This window comes from Typopeltis vanoorti, chromosome 24, assembly GCF_054136105.1.
Source record: "Typopeltis vanoorti isolate ZY-2024b chromosome 24, IOZ_Tvanoo_1.0, whole genome shotgun sequence".
In the NCBI taxonomy this organism is placed as follows: domain Eukaryota; kingdom Metazoa; phylum Arthropoda; class Arachnida; order Uropygi; family Thelyphonidae; genus Typopeltis; species Typopeltis vanoorti.
This window is the reverse complement of record NC_143572.1, coordinates 1848008-1867494: the sequence shown is the minus strand read 5'-3', so window position 1 is coordinate 1867494 and position 19487 is coordinate 1848008. Positions and strand designations below refer to the sequence as shown.

General features: G+C 38.2%; 1 protein-coding gene across 1 annotated transcript in view; it reads right to left on the bottom strand.

Moving 5' to 3' along the window:
* LOC150092885 (thioredoxin-related transmembrane protein 2 homolog) overlaps positions 1-5447 on the bottom strand; it is a 123679-nt gene extending 118232 nt beyond the window's left edge. Inside the window, exon 1 of the mRNA XM_090413755.1 lies at positions 5245-5447. Within this exon, the coding sequence (XP_090269881.1) occupies positions 5245-5394 (150 nt within the window). The 5' untranslated portion in view covers positions 5395-5447. The remainder of the gene's footprint in view (positions 1-5244) is intronic.
* Between the last annotated feature and the right edge of the window lie 14040 nt (positions 5448-19487).

The following is a 19487-nucleotide window of genomic DNA, read 5'->3' as shown; positions in this document are numbered from 1 at the left end:
GTTATACAGCTTGCATACAATATCACGTGTCTCAATCACAGCTGTACAGCAAGAAGAACACTATTAGAGTTCAGAGACATGGGTATAGATCTATATTTAATTAATTCAAAAAATTATAAAAAAAAAACAATTAATAGCAATCGCTTCCCAAAACTTAGAGAAAGGCATACATTCTGTCCGATTAAGAGGAGGACAGTGGCATAGGGCTTCACATGATTCAAAAAGCAGCCGATCAGATTTGAATCCACTGTAGTGTTGCATCTTGGTAGGGTTCCAGTGAACTCGTATAATCTTGATTTCTAATAGTAGCAGAATGATCGGTCTGTCCAAAGTAGCAAAAATAACAAGCACAGGGTACTTGATAAACACCAGACAAGGATAGGGTTGAAAATGTATCTGATATAATCTTGTGAATAATAATGTGAAGATACATGGATATATCAATCTGCAAAGGAGGGCTTCTTGTAAACAAAAAATTCAATATTACAAGCAAAGTTATGATGTATTAAAGCATCCAAAGAAGGCCGTAAGAAAGATGACAACTTCCAGGCTGGTTTAAAGGTGGTATACAAATTATATCTGTGAAAGGTCCTTGCCATTTTTTTTTTTTTATGTGATTACCATGCATTAAATGTTATTACTAAACCTATAGTACATATGTACCATGGTTAAGCTAAGGATTTTATATATATATATATATATACAGGGTGTTCGGGATAAATTTGACATATTTATAATTAATTATATTTTTCCGTAAGTTGCATGTATTAACACACACTTCTCTTCATTTAAAAGTTTGGACCCTTCTTCATTCATATACAAGATGTCAGAAAGGATGGATAGCTGGAACCCACCTGAATCATGGAAGAGAATAACTTGTATCATGATGATTCGTGCCTGCCATCAAAATAAGGATATTACGACTGCTGCCCAATGCTCCCTGAATACAGTAAAAACAATCAGGCATGAACTAGAGACTTGCAATGGTGACTACGAGGATGTAGCAAGAAGAAAGATCCCTAGCAGACGATCTGATTGCGTTCGTACAGCAGAATTCCTCGCAAATCTGCAGGAACAGGTGTTGAAGAACCCTGGCATTGGAATTCGGGCTTTGTTCGTGGAGTTGCTAACTGTAGTCAAGCCCTGGATAACAAGGGTAGCCAATGGTAGGCCGTATGTATGGCAGCAGGATTCGGCCCCTTGCCACACCTCTGGGAAAAGTCAAAAATGGTTGTCTGAAAATTTCTACGACTTCACCAGTCCAAATGTTTGGCCTCCAAACTCCCCAGACCTTAACCCCATGGATTATTTTGTATGGGGCGCAGTTGAAAAAGACACCAATCGCACTTCCAGTAATACAAAAGCCCAGTTAATGGATAAAATTAAAACAGTTTTTGCGGCCCTTCCCAGGGAGACTGTAGCATCAGCTTGTTCGAGGTTCCGAAGCAGAATTGAAGCTGTGATCGATGCTAATGGTGGTTATTTTGAGTAAATCTTGTTGATAGTATTGTAATTAACTCTGCCTGTAATGTTTTTTTGTCAATTCATTAAATTTAATAGATACAAAGAAGATTTTCTTTTTCCTTACGAAACTGTCAAATTTATCCCGAACACCCTGTATATATATATATGTTGTCATTTTTTTAAATTTATTTTACATGGTCCAGAAGCCCTGCTCTACAGACCAAACATGGAACTTTTTTCGGCCACCTCAGGCTTCCAAATAAGCAGGACAGTGGTCACACTGGGCGATGAAATTCATCTTCCACCTAAAGACAATCACAAACATCCATGAGAGAGTATGCTAACCACTCGGCTAAACAGGAGGCAACAATATATTTGTTCAGATGTTCCTTTAAGGCAGAATATACTGATTCTTATAAGATCAGATTGCAATCTAGAAGAGGGATGATAATTATCAAATATTTTCTGTTTTAAGGTCCCACTATATCCATTACCCTACATCTGGTTGCTGGGCTGTCCTCCCCTCGGTGGTAAATGAGGGGGATGATCAGTGGCACTACTTTGTAGGCCCTCCAGCTAGATCCAAGGGACCCACTAACAAACGACAGCTGTGGCCCTCCATTCATATTAGCAGCCCATTCCATAAAAACTGCAGGTGTGTAAAGCATCATGTCTCAGCAGAAGAGAAATAAAACCCAGGTGGTCTCGATACACCTAATTGGTAGTGTCAGGGTGAATGTAGCAAGCCCTGCGACATTGTCATTCAGCAACTATTATATAGAGAAGCTCAACGCAGAAATTGCCTGAAGATTGCTACTTATAATGGAGATTTGAATAAACCTGTGAAATTGGCTAATGTGATAAGAGAAATGGAGAGATTAAATACTGGTATACTGGGAATAAGTGAAACCTTTTGGAAGGGTTCATCGGACTTTGAGTCAAATCTTCCAAATGATAAGACATTAATTATATACTTCGAGTGGAGAAATATCAAGGAGAGGTGTAGCGTTCATTGTGGAGAAGAAAATTAGTAACAAAATCACTTATGTAATTAAGTATATATATAAAATCAGATAGAGTAATTGCAATTCTAGTGAATGCTAAGCCCAAAGATATGCTCATCATTCAGATATATGCCCCTACAGAACAGAATGAAGAAATATATGCTGATAACATGATGAAAATAGATGGTTTATAAAGGAAGTTGGTGGCAATAAAGATTGAGCTATTTGTGTTATGGGCAACTGGAATGCAAAAGTTGAACCAGAGAGAACATCTACAACTGTTGGACTATACGGACTTGGAATTCAGAATGAGAGAGGACAAAAATTAGTTAATTTCTGTAACAAACACAATCTCATCATATCTAACACCTATTTTGAACAAAAATCAACAGCAAGATACACCTGGGCAAGTCCTGATAGAAGATACAAAAATTATCCTATATGACCTTTGAGTTCTATATTCCATTGTGATCAGTAAGCATTACTTCAATGGAATACAGAACTCGAAGGTCATGCCAAGTGTTGACTGTGGATCAGATCAGAGACGAGTCCTAATGATGATAAATATTCATCTGAAATCAACAAAAATCAAAAGGAAATAAACCCATAAATGGGATTTATAGATGCTACAAAATGCAACAGTAAAATCACAATTTAATGAAAACATTTCAGAACTACTGGCTGCACAGTTTCAAAATGAAAGTGAACCTTCTCAATGGAAAAAACTACAAACAACTATCATAACTTTTGCTAAGAACCACATCAGTAAACACGAAGAAAGAAAAAAAAAATGGAAAATACAAGAAGTAATTGATCTTAATGAAAGAAGAGAAAGGAAAAGAAGAGCATATAAAGAAAAAAGATTAAGATAAAAATTAATGGATAAGAGAATCAAACAGTTATGCAGGAGATTGAAAGAAGAATGGATAAATAACCAATGCACTGAGATAGAAGTGTTACAAAAAAAAAAAAAAACAGAGAAGCATTCCTGAAAGTGAAAAAACTTAACGAAAAACTAAAGAACACCATTAAGGACAAAGACAGAAACATAATCATTGCTAATGAAAAGATAAATGAGAGATGGGTGGAATATTTATCAAATCTCTATGATGATGAAAACATGATTGACTACTTGCATCACCTTAAGTTATGTGCAACAACAGAGATACCACTCTACTTACTTGGTGTGAGACTACTGCCCTGCTTATTGGAGGCCTGAAGCAGCTTGAAAAAAGTCCCACGTTTGGTCTCTACAGCAGGATTTACACACAATGTAAAAATAAAATAAAATAAATAAAATATATATAAAATTGATAAATATAGAAAACATCCTTAGCCCACCCATGGTACAAAATGTATTATAGGTTTGCAAACTAACCTTTCGTGGATAGAAGCAATATAAAAAAATAAAACTAAATAAAATAAAAAAAAAGGAGGCAGAGTGTCTACCTTGGTTTTGTATATATCTTCTGTGGTTATTATCAGATCCAACACTTTCAAATACCTTGTCCCTTCCTTAGCATGTTGTTTCATGTAATAATGCCTTAGCAATAATCCCATAAATTTTACTTCCATCTTACCATACCCCCTTTTCTCTCTCCCCCCATAATGATTATTTGGCCTACATTCATTGTGCTAATCTACCAATACATGGTATCTACACCTTTCTGCAGACCTGTAGTCTATAGCAGCAGCCAACAACATTTTGTTCTATTGGCCTCTACCTCACACCAACCGGCCACAAATGAATCATCTATCCCAGACCTAAAATCCTCTTTAACTTGTCATTTTAATTCTTCAGCTATTATCAGCAATACCCCACCTCCTGTCCTATTCCCTCTATCCTCCCTGAAAATACAATATCCTTTACATTCTATCCCTGTAACTATATAATTTTCTGTCAATCAGGTCTCACTAATGCCTAAATCATTGGCCAAGTAGAGCTGACCAATGTCAAAAACTTCTTCCCATGTTCCTGCATTTCAACATCCCTGTGTGCCCACAATTATCCTTGTGTAATGTTATTACCAATCCATTCGAATCGGAAAACCTATGAAATCGCATTAAGCACTGCATAATCGTTTATATACACATGCTTGTGTATCACAGAAGTGGCCAGACACATACTTGATTGCATCCTCCCTAACATCTCTAGTTTCCCTAGGTTTGCACTTCCAAACTTTCGAATCGGAAAACCTGTGAAATTGCATTAAGCATTGTATAATCGTTTATATACGCATGCCCATGTATCGCAGGAGTGGCCAGACACATACTTGATTGCATCCTCCCTAGGTTCTAGTTTCGTCTCTAGTTTCAATAGGTTTGCACTTACAAACTTTCACTAAACATCTAACTCCAAAACTATTTAAATGCAATTCGTCGGGAGATATATGTCCTTTCGTTCATCAAATTCACTCCATACATCAATAAACTGCACATCATTCCTCCTGCACAATCTTCTCATGGACTCAACGTTACAATATATAACGATAATTTGATAGCATTTGGAACTGCTGAATGTATATGAAAATATTGTAAATATACAGTTTACAATAATCTAAACTGTATGTTTAACATACAGTTAAAATAAGTATTTATTAAGTGGCAATCTAATACACTATGCAGTAAGGATACAGAAGTGAACAAATAGATTAAGTAATCTTGCTAACGTAGAGTACTGTTAAAAAGGACATTTAAAATATAAATTTGCAGCATTTGGAACAAATCATTCAAATATTGGACAAATTGTATCAAACTCCGATTTTTATGAACTTACAAAATCTAATTCACAACCCATGTTAGGATACAGAACCGCACAAATAGGATAAATGGTCTTGGTAAATACATAGAGTACTGCTAAAATGACATTCAAAATATAGTGAGGATGTAAAAGCCTTTTCATTTCACTTAAACTAATTACTGCCATTTTGAGGTTTAATCTGATATTTTAACACAACCGTTAACTAAAAAGCAGGCTGCTTCAACAACATAAACAGCAAATAATACAACACATGTTGACTCTTGCGACACCTGGCAACAACAAATAGCTGTAAACCATTTTATTTTAATGACATGACGTAACCATGAAATATAATGCTATAACAGCGTAAAATCTCGTAGATCTTGGTGCATTACTTTAACGAGAGGCACCTCAGCTTACTTGCATTTTATTAATATGATATCTGCAGATACGAGTTTTGCTACTCTGAGAACTGTCTGCAATTGAATCATTGGTTTTCACTGAAGACCCAGTGCGAAATCGTTTAATGAAGTGTTCGATGTGTTTTATCATCATCATCATCATCATCATCATTATATCTCCATGGAGTCAAAAGACATATCTCGGGAGGTCCTCTACCACGCACAGCTCACCATACCATGACTTGAATACACTCGATCTCTCTCTCTCTCTCTCTCTCTCTCTCTCTCACACACACACACACACACACACACACACACACACACACACACACACACACACACACACACACACACACACACACACACACACACACACACACACACACACACACACACACACACACACACACACACACACACACACACACACACACACACACACACACATCAAAAAAGCGAATAAGTGAATGATAGTACACAACATACAAATGAGAATTTGAGGGAGTTGGCTGAAGTAAGAATGCAGATGATGAGATGATAGCACAAAAGAAATTACATGTTTCTTTACACTCCATAGGACAAAACATGAGCTCAAGCGACTGCAGAAAGATTGGAGTGTGGTGCAAAAGGATGGAGAACAGAAGAAAGAGTGAATGGAAAAAGCATAAAAGTGCAAAAAATTGTGAGCAAAGAGTGTATGGGAATTTGATGATAAGAGGTATACTTAATGACAAAGTGACAAAAGCATGTTTTCCTGGTGCAAAGATAAAGGTTAGTAAAGCATTAAGTTGACAGAAGAAACAAGCGAATGAGTTAATTGTTTTGGCAGGCACAAATGATTTGAAAGGTGACAAATGTGCAATGATAGAAGAAATGAAAGATTTGTTAGAAGAAACAAAAATGAAAAGTAAGAAAATAAAGATTATGAGTCTGCTGCTCGATATGATAGGATAGAATTAAAAAGAAGGGCCATGATTGCCAATGAGTCAATTGGGCAGGAGGAATGGTGCACAGTTTACAGATGTGTTTTGAGTAGGATGACCATATTTCCTTGAGACAAAAACGGGACATTGGGATGGCAAAAACGGGACGGGGTTATGTGATATTCTAATATATATGCATGAAAAAGTAAGATGGTAAAAAAAAGTTTTATTACATAAACATATTGAGTTTACCACTATTCTTCGGTGACAGAACTCATACAAAAATTTAGGTAGATGTAGAGTGGGTGTGTATTTCACCACGAACATACAATGAATATTTCTTTGATGAAGTGATCTTATGCAGCAAATTTCAGTCTTTCAGCACCTTATCATAAAACTTCCCACACTCCATCACACAATTTTGTCTTACAACTAACATAATCCTCATTGTCTCAACACTTATTCCTTTGACCACATGCTGTTCACAACAGAAAATATTCTCTCAACAGGTGCCGTTCTTCCTGGAAGACAAAGAATAAACTCTACAATATTACAAAAGTCCTGAAGGTCTATGCGTTTTTCGCTTATTTCAGAAAATATCTGTACCCATTTAACTCATACAGGAATATTTGCTTTATTCCATGTATCCAACTGTCTCACATTTATAGATTTCATGAGGGTCCACTGATCCACAAATGATTATAGGTTATGAATAATAATTTATAATTGACCAATAGTTTTATTAAAATCAGGACAAAAGTGAAATTTTTATTAAAACGACGGTACGGCCGGGAAATATATTAAAAAAAAACCGGAACGTATGGTCAGCCTAGTATTGAGTGAATTTCTTGGAAGCGAGGACTTGCATATGCATGAAGGCAATTTCCCTTTCTGCAAGCACCTAACTGCAAAACTAATTAACTGTTAGTTAGGTGATTGCAGAAAGTGTTGTTCATTAAAAGTTTGGAAGTGAAAAATCAGAGTAACTAGAGATGTTAGTGGAAAGCAATCCAGCATGTGCCTCGCCACCACTGGGGAAAGTTAAGCATGAGTACAGATATGATTATGAAATGCAGGGTGCAGTTTCCCAAATTTCAAATCTAAATGTGCAAGTAATGATATTATGTAAAGGTAACTGTAAGCTAAAGGTGATATCGAAATGCATGTACACGAATACTAGAAGTATAACGGATAGAATTTTTAGTACTGGTCAGCTCAACTTGTCCAAAAATTATTGACATCAGTGAGATCTAGTTGTCAGAGAATGATGTAATGTAAAATAATAGATAGTGTATTTTTAGCGAAAAGAGAAGGAACAGGGCAGGAGAAGATGTATTATTAATGATAGCAGAAGAATTTCTAAAAAGAAAAATAGAAATTAAGGGAGATTGCCATCAAATGTAAATCTGATGGAAATGTTTCATTTGAGGCTATATGGTGTGAGATAGAGCTAATAATACAAAATATATTGTTGTTTGCTGTTACACACCTGGGTATAAAGAAACACATGTGGACGATATGCATCAGCAGATTAGAACAATGAGTGCAAGAGAGCAATTATCATTGAAGGCTTCAACTATGGTGACAAAGATTTTAAGGAAGAAAGATTAAATGCACAATGGTAATGGAATTTATACAGTTACTAATGGATAACCTGAAACAGAACGTTATGGAAGGGACCAGTTTTTTTAGTGTTGGATGTCATAATAGCATCAGAAGATGCTATCTGTAATTACAGTAGCAACTCTACCTTCCATTAGAAAAGAGAGATCAAGCAAGTTTTATCCTGGGACGTTGCTCCATATCTTAAAATTTAAGTCAAGAAATGTTTATGCAGAACTACTGGTGATTTTAAAAAACTCAGGAGGCAACTTGGATGAGTGCCATTGCATGAGAATCTACATGAAATGAATGTCATTAGGGGATATGAAGTGGTCAAGGATTGTTTGTGCGAGGCAGTATCAGAGTGAATACCCAAGGACAGAAGGATAAACCAAATAGGGATTAATTGGATGACTATCAACAAAAGCAAGCGATGCAAAATTCGAAAACCCCGTGAAAGAAATGTAAATAAAAAGGCGAAGATTAACAGTCCAAAGTAAATCCAAAGGAGTTTTTTCGCTACGTAGTAAGTAAGAGAATGAATGATTATGTAAAGATAACTTTACTCATTGCTGATGGTAAGAAAGTGACAGAAGCAGAATAAATAGTTGTTACTAAATGATCACTTTGCAAGGGTATGTCATCCAAATGGTGACTTTGAAGTTACCAACATGACAGAGACTGATATGAGCATTGAGATAGACTTTGTGTATTTGATTGCCAACTCCTTTTCCATATGATACATGTCAAAGTAGATGGTTACCCCTCCACCTTCCATCTTCAAATTTTCCTTCTAATGCAGGAGCGCTAATTGGCTCTTTTTTTTTTACCCATCGTCTTCCCATATAAATGATCTTTGTTCATTGACCTCAAATCCAAATGCTGATAATAGTACTTTCCATTCCTCTTTCTGACGAACTCGAAGTACTCAGTATATTAGAAATTTATCAATTTGAATACAGCGGTGTGTCTGGATGGCATGTTAGCTCGTATGCCTTGAGAATGTGCAAGTGAACTTGCAGTGCCTCTGAGGAAGTTGTTTAACTTAAGTCTCAGCTCAGTCAAGATTCCAAGAGAGAGAGAATACCTAAGTTACATCTATTACATAAAGGTTACTCCAAGACAGAACAAATTTCAGACCAATTAGTATGTTTGGAGTGGTGGTTAATGTATTGGAAAAGATACTTAAAACACCTGGATTGGGTTAATAGGAATATCATATTTTATAAGGGCCTGTATGGTTTGCAAAAAGGTAGCTTCTTTTTCAGTAATTTATTAACAATTTATAATAAGGTGACATCAGAACTGAAAAAAGGAAATGGTTACACCATGATAGCTGGAATATGCAAAGGCATTTGACAGAATATTATAGAAAAGTGTAATATAATTTGGAGGAAAGGGGAATAGATATGACGCTGGAGGCATGGATTAGAGTGGGTCGCTGAATATCAATATTATTATTGTACATGCATCTCCATGGACTTCGACGTCTCATCGAGGAAGTACTCACATCAAAGTACTCACAACTAACTCTGGCAAAATACTCAATTCATTCACAACACTCCAAGCAAAAATATACTCCTCACATGCCCACTGGCAACATGTTTATTCAACTACCAGAGATGACCTATCGTTGTATCCCCCCCCACTAGTCAACTTCTGAAACATTCCCCCTCATATATTCTAGAACCCTTTAAGCAACTTAAATGTTTCTATCATGTCCCCCTGTTTTTCTCCTCTCATACAACTTCTGCAATCCACATACCCACAGTCTATCTTCATAAGGCACATTCTACACACCACTCACCACATTCCTCTCTTCCACTTCTTAATCCTCAACCAGCAAGCCAGACTTGTGTGCACAGTGATCCATATGTTGGCATAACAAGATCTTATAAAGCAGCGCTTCCCAAACTGTGGGCCGCGGCCCCCTTGGGTGCCGTACGTTTTGTTGAAGGGGGCCATGAAATAAAAAAAAAAAAATCAGCTAACGCCTTTTTATTCCCGTAAACGGGAGTAGGCGAGGCCATTTATCCCTATCTAACTTTTGGAGATTGAGTGGACAGTTCAATCTCCACTGGTACCCAATCAGAGACAGATGGCCCAAGGCTATCACTAATTAAGCGGTACGCAGTGAAGAGAGACGGCTCAAATGTGCCGCCATCTCGTGGTCCCTGACCCTAACACAATATATTTAATTTCTGAAATAATGCGAGTTCTACGGACGATTTTCTTGAGTTTACAGGACGAAAAACCCGAGTTTCCGGGAGGAAAACCCACCTGCCCGTGCCAGAGATCGACTAACTCGGGAACCGGTCGAAAAAAGGCTTAGAAAAATTTCCTCTAGTCGCCGACTAGACTCGAAACCAACCCTTCCTTCGTGCGGCCAAGCGCGGTGGTATGCAAAGGCCACATCCACTGAGCTACACAGGCATCGGCCATGAAATAATGAAAACAATTTTAAAATGTTTTAAGACTAAGTAGATTTTTTAATCTTAAAAAAAAAAATCAGCTAACGCCTTTTTATTCCCGTATAGGGAGTAGGCAAGGCTATTTTAGCCCTATCTAACTTTTGGAGACTGAGTAGGCAGTTCAGTCTCCACTGGTACCCAATCAGAGATAGCTGGCCCAAAGCTCTCACTAATTAAGTGGCACACAGTGAAGAGAAACAGCTACACAAGTGCCGCCATCTCGTGGTCCCTAACCCTAACACAATATATTTAATGTCTGAAATAATGTGGGTTCTATGGTCGATATTCCTGCGTTTGCGGTACGAAATTCCGGCTTTTCCCCGTGCCAGAAATCGATTAACTCGGTCACTGATCGAAAAAAGGCTTAGAAAAATTTCCTCTTGTCGCCGACTAGATTCGAAAGCAAGTCTTCCTTTGTGCAGTCAAGTGCTGTGGTATGAAAACGCCACATCACTGAGCTACACAGGCACTTGAGTTACAGAAACGTATTTAATTTTTATTATTTATTATTTCTTGCCACCGTCTTTACTGCGTACCGATGAATCAGTGATAGCCCTGAGCCAGCTATCTCTCTGATTGGCTACCAGTGGAGATTGAACTGCCCACTCAGTCTCCATAAGGTAGATAGGGTAAACGGCGCCGCCTACTCCCTATACGGATACAACATAAGCATTGGCTGATTTTTTTCTTTTTATTAGTCTGTGTAGCTCAGTAGAAGTGGCGTTTGCACTCTACAACGCTTGAACGCACGACAAAAGATGTTCGAATCTAGTCGCCGAATAGAGGAACTTTTTCTAAGCCTTTTCTCGACTGGTTCCAGAGTTAGTCGATCTCTAGCACAGGTTAATGGGTTTTTCCTCCCGGAAACTCTTTTTTTTTTTGTCCCGAAAACTCAAGAATATCTGCCGTCGAGCCCACACTATTTTCAGACATTAAAATATTGCGCTAGGGTTAAGGACCACCATATGGCGACACTTGGTAGCCACCTTCTTCACTGCGTGCCGATTAATTAGTGATAGCCTTGGGCAAGCTATCTCTGATTGGCTACCAGTGGAGATTGAACTGCCCACTCATTCTCCAAACATTAGATAGAGCTAAAAAACTGCCTACCCTACTCCCTATATGGGAACAAAAAGGCGTTAGCTGATTTTATTTCTTTTTTTATATTTTAATGGAAAAAAATCGCACATTGGTGTTGGTTCACAAATTTTGCTTCTTGCGTATTTGGGCTATTAGTGAATATGCTTATTCATGTGTTTCTTTTCAAAGGTATTGATAAGGTAGCTCAGTGGAAGCTATGCTTGCATCCTATGCGCTTGGTTGCTCGAAGTCAGACTCAAGTTCGAGTCTAGTCGCCGACTGGAAGAACTTTTTCTAAGCCTTTCTTCGACCGATTCCCAAGTAGTCGATCTCTGGCACGGGCAAGCAGGTTTATCCTCCCGGAAACTCGGAAGGCTGTTGCTAAGGTAGCCTATACGAATTTATCGACCATAGTACCAACATTATTTCAGACAGTAACATATCTTGTTAGGGTTAAGTACCAAGAGATGGCAGCACTTGTTTGCCAGCCTCTTCATCGGTGCCAGCTATAATTAGTGATAGACACGGGCCAGCTATAGTTCACCCACCGATTTGAGGTCCCTCGACACTTCTGCGCATGTCAGAAAAAGGAGAATCCATTCCGATAATAGGGTAATCAGTCTGTCTTCTGGGATGTAATAATAAACAAACTGAGTTTGTTTATTATTACAGGTCGGAAAATTTAGCTTTTCTTTTACGAACACATTGCTGTTTTTAAAGTGTAACTATTTTGCTTGTATAACAGTTGGAAAAATGTACGTAGAGTGTTAATACGTGCAAATACTGCGTTCTACATAAAACAATGCCACTTCGCTCCATGATAAGTTTCCTTTTATTCTGGGACTTTTTAAAACAAAATCCGATTTCATGAAGTATTTTCCTTAAAGTTTCTCTTTTCCAAGGAAAATTAATTTTTTCTTTAAGCACAGGAATCAATTTCGGAACAGTTGGCATTCTTTTCTCGACCACGTAAAATTCGTGAATAGTTCTAACATCTACATCAAAATCATTCAAAGCTATGGTTTCGATGGTTTTCTTTCTCTGGCGGTTTTTTTAGGAGATTTAAATTTTGACTTACCTTCACCTTTTGATTCCCTACGAATTCTTTTAACAGTCTACCCCGATACGCCCGCAATTGCACTTGCACGTTTTATGACTTCAGAAAGGGGAACAAGAAGACGGCCTTCTGACGATTGTTTTTCCCAGAATGTCAGCACATTATTCAATATTCTTTTGCAAGAGCTACTGAAACGTGTAACAATAGAACTTGTTGACTGTACTGGATCCATCATACAAATTAATATTTAAAAAAATAATGCAAAAAGAGAACAACAAAAACAAAAATCAAGCTAGTACTAGTACAGCGACAGACAAGAAAGCACGTGATTTTGCATGTTGGCGACCAATTGGTAAATCTTTCATTTCTTTCTCCCCTTCAGCATGAATCGACTATTCTTGGCACCAAGCCAAGAAGGGATCTAGAAATGGTCGGCGAACTATATCTCTGATTGGCTACCGGTGGGAATTGAACTGCCCACGCAGTCTCCAAAAGCTAGATAGGGTATATAGGTCTCGCTTACTCCCTATCAGGATATAAAAGGCGTTAGCTGATTTTTTTTAATAAGAAACACATTAAAGATTACAAACACAAAACCTTTAATATAAATACAATATTATAATAATATTGTCTATATTACGATTTTTTTCGATGTGGAATTTAATTTCACGGAAATTAAAATATTTCCGTGAAATATTTTAATTTTACGAAAGGGGGCCGTGGCATCTATAAGTTTGGAAAGCACTGTTATAAAGCATAATAACAACTTCCTTTTATTTACTTGTTAATGTGGTCTTCAATAGCCAAGTATTCGTATGGGTTACTTTAGCAACACCTGGTCTAAACTTCAACTCTCTGGATACCACCATAACTTAATCTCTAGTTTCATCTATTTCCTGGAGTACAGTGCCATCAACATGATACACATCTTGTAATCTATTTATACCAAAATATTGACTTGACATTTCTCAAAGTTAAACGGATGTCTATTACCTTTTGCCCAAACTGACAGCCTGTTTACTCCATCCTGCAAGCACTCCACATCACCCTCTTTAATTATTATGCTACCTAATTTCGAATCATTAGCATACAACTGAATAATTCCTTTCAGGTTATTAAATATATCATTTATGTACAAAACAAACCGCAATGGTCCTAGTACTAAGCCTTTCCGCTTACCACTAGTCACCTGTTTAAGCCTCGATTCTGCACATCCACACGCTATATTATGATATCTGTCTAGCAGCCACCCTCTTATCCACTTAACCAGGGTAGTATTCATTCTCGCGAAATCCAAACTGATATCTAATTTAATCCTAAAACTGTATTTTTATGAGATTCTTCAATATTTTAAGAACCTACAATTCGTTTATCTTTGTTCCCACATCAGTGTCTGTCACATATGCTCAAGCCGTGAGTAACATCAATAGGATATATATCCATGCAAAGTGGCCACACAACTCGACTATTTTATCTGCTTGTCACCTCGTGACCATCATCACTTATTAAGATTAATCCTCCATAGTTATTCTTCCAGCTCTGTGTAGCTCAGTAGAAGTGGCGCTTACGTCCTCTGCGGTTGGTCGCTCGAAGTTTGACTTAAGCTCAAGTCTAGTCGCCGACTGGAGGAACTTTTTCTAAGCTTGCTTCGACCGGTTCCCGAGTTAGGTTGATCTCTGGCACGGGCAAGCGGGATTTCCCTCCCGGAAACTTATAGCCACTAGAGGCTTTAAGTTGTCGAAAGTGAAAATCTAGATAACAGCGATATTCGAGGTATGAATGATGATATTTGCGAGGTAGTACCTGATAGCTGTGAGTGGCGTTGAAAGAGAGAATGAAGTTAAGCATACAGAACGATTGAATGAATCATCCGAGAATAAAAATGATGACACTGATGCAATGAGTGAAATAGCACTATTATGCGGAGCGATACAGAGTAAATTAGCTGGAGCGTTGGCAAAAATCTTTAACAAGCGTACCGACTAATAATCGGCAAAAGTATGATAGAAAAAATAAGGGTATGAAAGTGAGTGTAAACAAAATGAAAGTGTGTGTTGTATGGGGATTCCTTAGTAAGAGGTGTGTTAATTGAGAATTTAAGAAAATCGTACCAATCCGGAGCGAATGTAAAGAATGTAAGCGAATCAATTAGAATGCAAAAACATTGGGTGAAGGAATTGATAGTGGTAGCAGGTACAAATGATTTGAAAGGAAACAAAAAGGCTATGAGTGAGGATGCGAAGGAAATGCTTGAGGTAGCAAAAGAAAAGAGTGTTAGGACAACAGACTCGCCAACAATGGTGAGTCTGTTGTCGTGGTATGACAGTGAAGAGTATAGGAGGGCCATAATTGCCAATGACTTTATGCGTGAATTATGTTTGATGAGTGGTGTGGAATGAGCTCGATGGGCGAAAGGAGTTATATAAAATGGATGGTTTACATTCGAATGGATTTGGTGTACGGAGACTTGAAAAGGTGTCAAATGTAGTGGAAGTGAATGTACAGAAGCAGGGAAAATATGACAGTGAAGAGTATAGGAGGGCCATAATTGCCAATGACTTTATGCGTGAATTATGTTTGATGAGTGGTGTGGAATGAGTTCGATGGGCGAAAGGAGTTATATAAAATGGATGGTTTACATTCGAATGGATTTGGTGTACGGAGACTTGAAAAGGTGTTGTCAAATGTTGTGGAAGTGAATGTACAGAAGCAGGGAAAATAGAGTTATTAAGGGGGTGGGAGTAGATATGCAGATTTTATGGAGACAGTTGAGTGTGTGAATGTGTGTAATATGCCCAAGCGAGTAGGAAAGACCAAGAATCAGAATGGGATAGTTAGTATAAGGCATCAAAATAGGGATGGGACAAATCGGCTTCTGCAATTCATGTATACAAATGCCAGAAGTATTAGGAACAAGAGGGAAGAATTTTTGGCCTTCGTTGGCACTTCCAGACCTCACGTTATTGGCATTAGTGAAACATGGCTGACAGAAGATGACACAGCTAGTGGGATTGAACGTGAGGGGTATGGTGTGTTCAGGAGAGACAGAGAACAAAATGTGGGGGAGGTGTGTTATTGATGATAGCGGATGAACTACAGCCAAGGAGAATAGAAATAGAAAATGCAGGATAGAGAAAGAGAAAAGAGCACATTTGAGGCTATTTGGTGTGAGATTGAAACTAGCAGAACAAAATATACAGTTGGGTGCTGCTATAGACCAGGTGATGGAATAGATGGTGGAGATAGTATGCATAAGCAAATAGAAAAAATGAGTGGGAGGGTAATTATTATGGGAGATTTCAACTATGGTGACATTGATTGGAGTGAGGAGAGGACACACAGAAGGAATTGGATTTTATGCGGTTATTAAGGGATAACTATCTGCGACAGCATGTAATGGAAAATACTAGGGGTCAGAGAGTGCTTGACCTAGTAATTGCATCTGAGGATTTGGCTGTAACAAATATGACCACATTGCCACAAATTGGTGAGTGATCATAGGGTCTTGACTTGGGAGGTGGCTAAAGGTGTGGAATTTACAATTAAGACAGTGTACATGTGGAATTATTACACTGGTAAGTATGACAAGCTTAGGAGATTGATTGGTACAGTGCCATGGCATGTACAACTGCAAGGGCTAGAAGTTGAGAGTGCATGGGAGGCAGTAAAAAAGTGTTTGCATGAAGCAATGGCTGACTGTATACCTAGAGTCCGAATAATAAATCAAGTAGGAGTTAAATGGATCAATGACACCATTAAGCTTGAGCTGCAAAATAAGAAACAACTACGGAGGGAATTTAAGGAGAAAGGTGACCGGCAGACACATGAACAGTATAAAGCCCAGGCCAGAAGGGCAATGAGTGTAGTAAGAAAAGCAAAATAGGATTACGAAAGAACATTGGCCATGCAGGCTAAAGAGAATCCTAAACAGTTTTTTTCAATATGTTGCAAGTAAAAGAAAAAATGTATATGGCAGAATGATTTTAAAGAATGCCGATGGTAGGGAGGTAACCGAATCAGTTGACATAGTTGATAACTGAGCCAACACTTTGCACGAGTATATCATCCAGCTGGTGACGTTGCAGAAATGAATGAACCAATAGATTATACAGGAATTGTGGTGAATAAGGTGGAGGCGAGTAGTCTATTGCAAAACCTCAATTTCAATACATCTGTTGGATTGGATGGTATACCAGCTCGTGTCATATGTGAAGCGGCTAAAGAATTGTCAGTAGCCTTGACCATTTTGTTTAATCTGAGTCTCGGGTCTGGGTTAGTCCCGAGGGGGGGGAAAGAGGGGAAAATAGTTACACTACATAAAGGAGGTTCCAAGACTACTGTTGTAAATTACCGACCAATTAGCATATCAGAAAGGGAGTGGGTGAGTTCATTTAGATTTACTGCCAGCAAATAAATACTATGAGGCCAGTATATGTCAGAAGTGGGTGCACTCTAGCTGCTCTGCCTGTTTGGCAAAATGAAAATTTTCAGTTATTTCACTAGCTGTTACTTCACTGAGTGTTGTTTGAAGCTTTTTGATTCTTATTAGAGACCTGACAAAGATTTAAACATTAGCCAAAACCTTTGCTAATGTTTTGGGTGTATGATTTCAACTCACAAGTTGAAATCATACACCCAAAACAATTGAAAATCAAAAGAAATTCTTGTCTTCTTATTCTCCAAAAAGGGCTAGATTTACTTTGATTGGAATTATTGCTAAAACTATGGCTGAGGCTACTATAAATAAGGTAATCGTGAGTGCCCTTCAACTGGTTTACCTACAGAGGGAGCCTGTGTAGTTCAGTGAATGTGGTATTTGCATACCCCGCTGCTTAACTGCACGAAGGAAGACTTGGTTTCGAATCAACTCGGCGACTAGAGGAAATTTTTCTGAGACTTTTTTTCGACTGGTTTCCAAGTTACTTGACCTCTGGCACAAGCACGTGGGTTTTTTCTCCTGGAAACTCAAGAAAACCGACCGTAGAACCCACATTATCTCAGACATTAAATATTTTGTTAGGGATCACGAGATGGCAGCACTTGTTGAGCAGCCTATTCACTGCGTGCAGCTTAATTAGTGATAGCCTTGGGCCAGCTATCTCTGACTGGCTACCAGTGGAGATTGAACGGTTGTCAGTTTCCAAAAAACTAGATAGGGGTAAAACAGACTTGCCTCCTCCCTATATGGGAATAAAGGCATTAGCTGATGGCATTTCTTATATTTTTATTATTCTTTTTAGCCGAAATTATTCTTACCACATAATTTGAGTAACAATATACAGATATCATAGCATATTTATTCACATACTAGACTTTTATAATGCCACGTGAATAACTTCAGTAACACCCATGGAGATTTTCATTTTTAAACCTGAAATCCATTAAATCAAGGATAGTGACAGGCCTGTGTATAAAAAGAATTTTCTATGTATTGAAAATAATTAATAGAAATATACTTCTTCAGACATGTTACACTGCTTGGTGTGAGGAATAAACAGCCATGGCACCCACCTTAGTAAATGTCCTTTCACTGTGATGACAATCCTATGAGACATAGGATTGTCATCAATTGCTATTGTACGCCAGAAGCATACAATAGCGATTGATGGGTATTTTGAACCTTTCTTCCTGTAAGCAAGGAATGAGGTCCTGGACCGTTATGGGGTGGATATCCCTTTACCTTACCCAATGCTGCAGATGTTCAGTAGGGGTTGAGATTAGGGCTCTGTGAAGGCCAGTCAAGTATGGTAATATTCCTGTCCACAAACCATGCAGTTACAGCAGCAGCCTCAAGACAGTGCATTAGACAATGGTCAGTTCCACAGAAATACCACAAAGTAGGACGCACTGTCCAGCATGTTCAGATATCTCTCAAGATCAATGCGACACCACAAACACAGGTCTGATGCCAAACTAGGAAAAACAGGACCACACCACCACCTCCAAATTTCATAGTTGGGGGTTTTAATTCTGGTAAAAGATATTCGCCAGGCATCTGCACCCACACCTGCTCAGCAGAGGGTGTAGAGTAACTTGTCACTCCATAATGCAGCTTTACAAGCTTCCACTTCCCACTTCACACATTTCTTGCACCGCTGAAGATGATGCTACATGTTGGGTTGGGTAATGTGGGACTTGCATATTGCTGTACTACCGTGGAAATCGATGTTGGAATTTCGGTTCTGAATGTTTTTGTGCAGATTCATGTTCCAGTTAATGCCTGGAATTTTGCATTCAACGAGTTGGCTGATGAATGGTGGTTTTTACATATCTTTCATAGTATCCTACGATCATGTTCGCTGAATGTGGTGGGTCATCCACTGTGGGTAGCACAAGTTGAATTCCTGCACTTCCATCCCAGTATGGTATCACTGATTGTTAACCTGGGATGGCCCAATTCATTAAAATTTTGCATACAGATAGGCCTACAGCATGGCATCCTATCTCAATCCACTTTCAAACTCTGTCAGTTCCCCTTCTCACATCCATTTCACCTGGACACAGTTGCACTGACTTGGGAGAATCATATTCCTCCAATTTATACTGGCTACAAACATGTGACTTGTTACATGATGTCTTGCCCATAGCTTGTCCATGGGTTTCTTTTCAAGCAGTGTACATTAAATACAAAAGAAAGATTAATTCATGTCTCTAAGAGGATTATTTTGATCAAGGACTCAAACTTTGAATTTGAGATGTCAACAAAGTTTTCTTTTTCTTTTTTTTTTTGTGGGGGGGGGGTTCT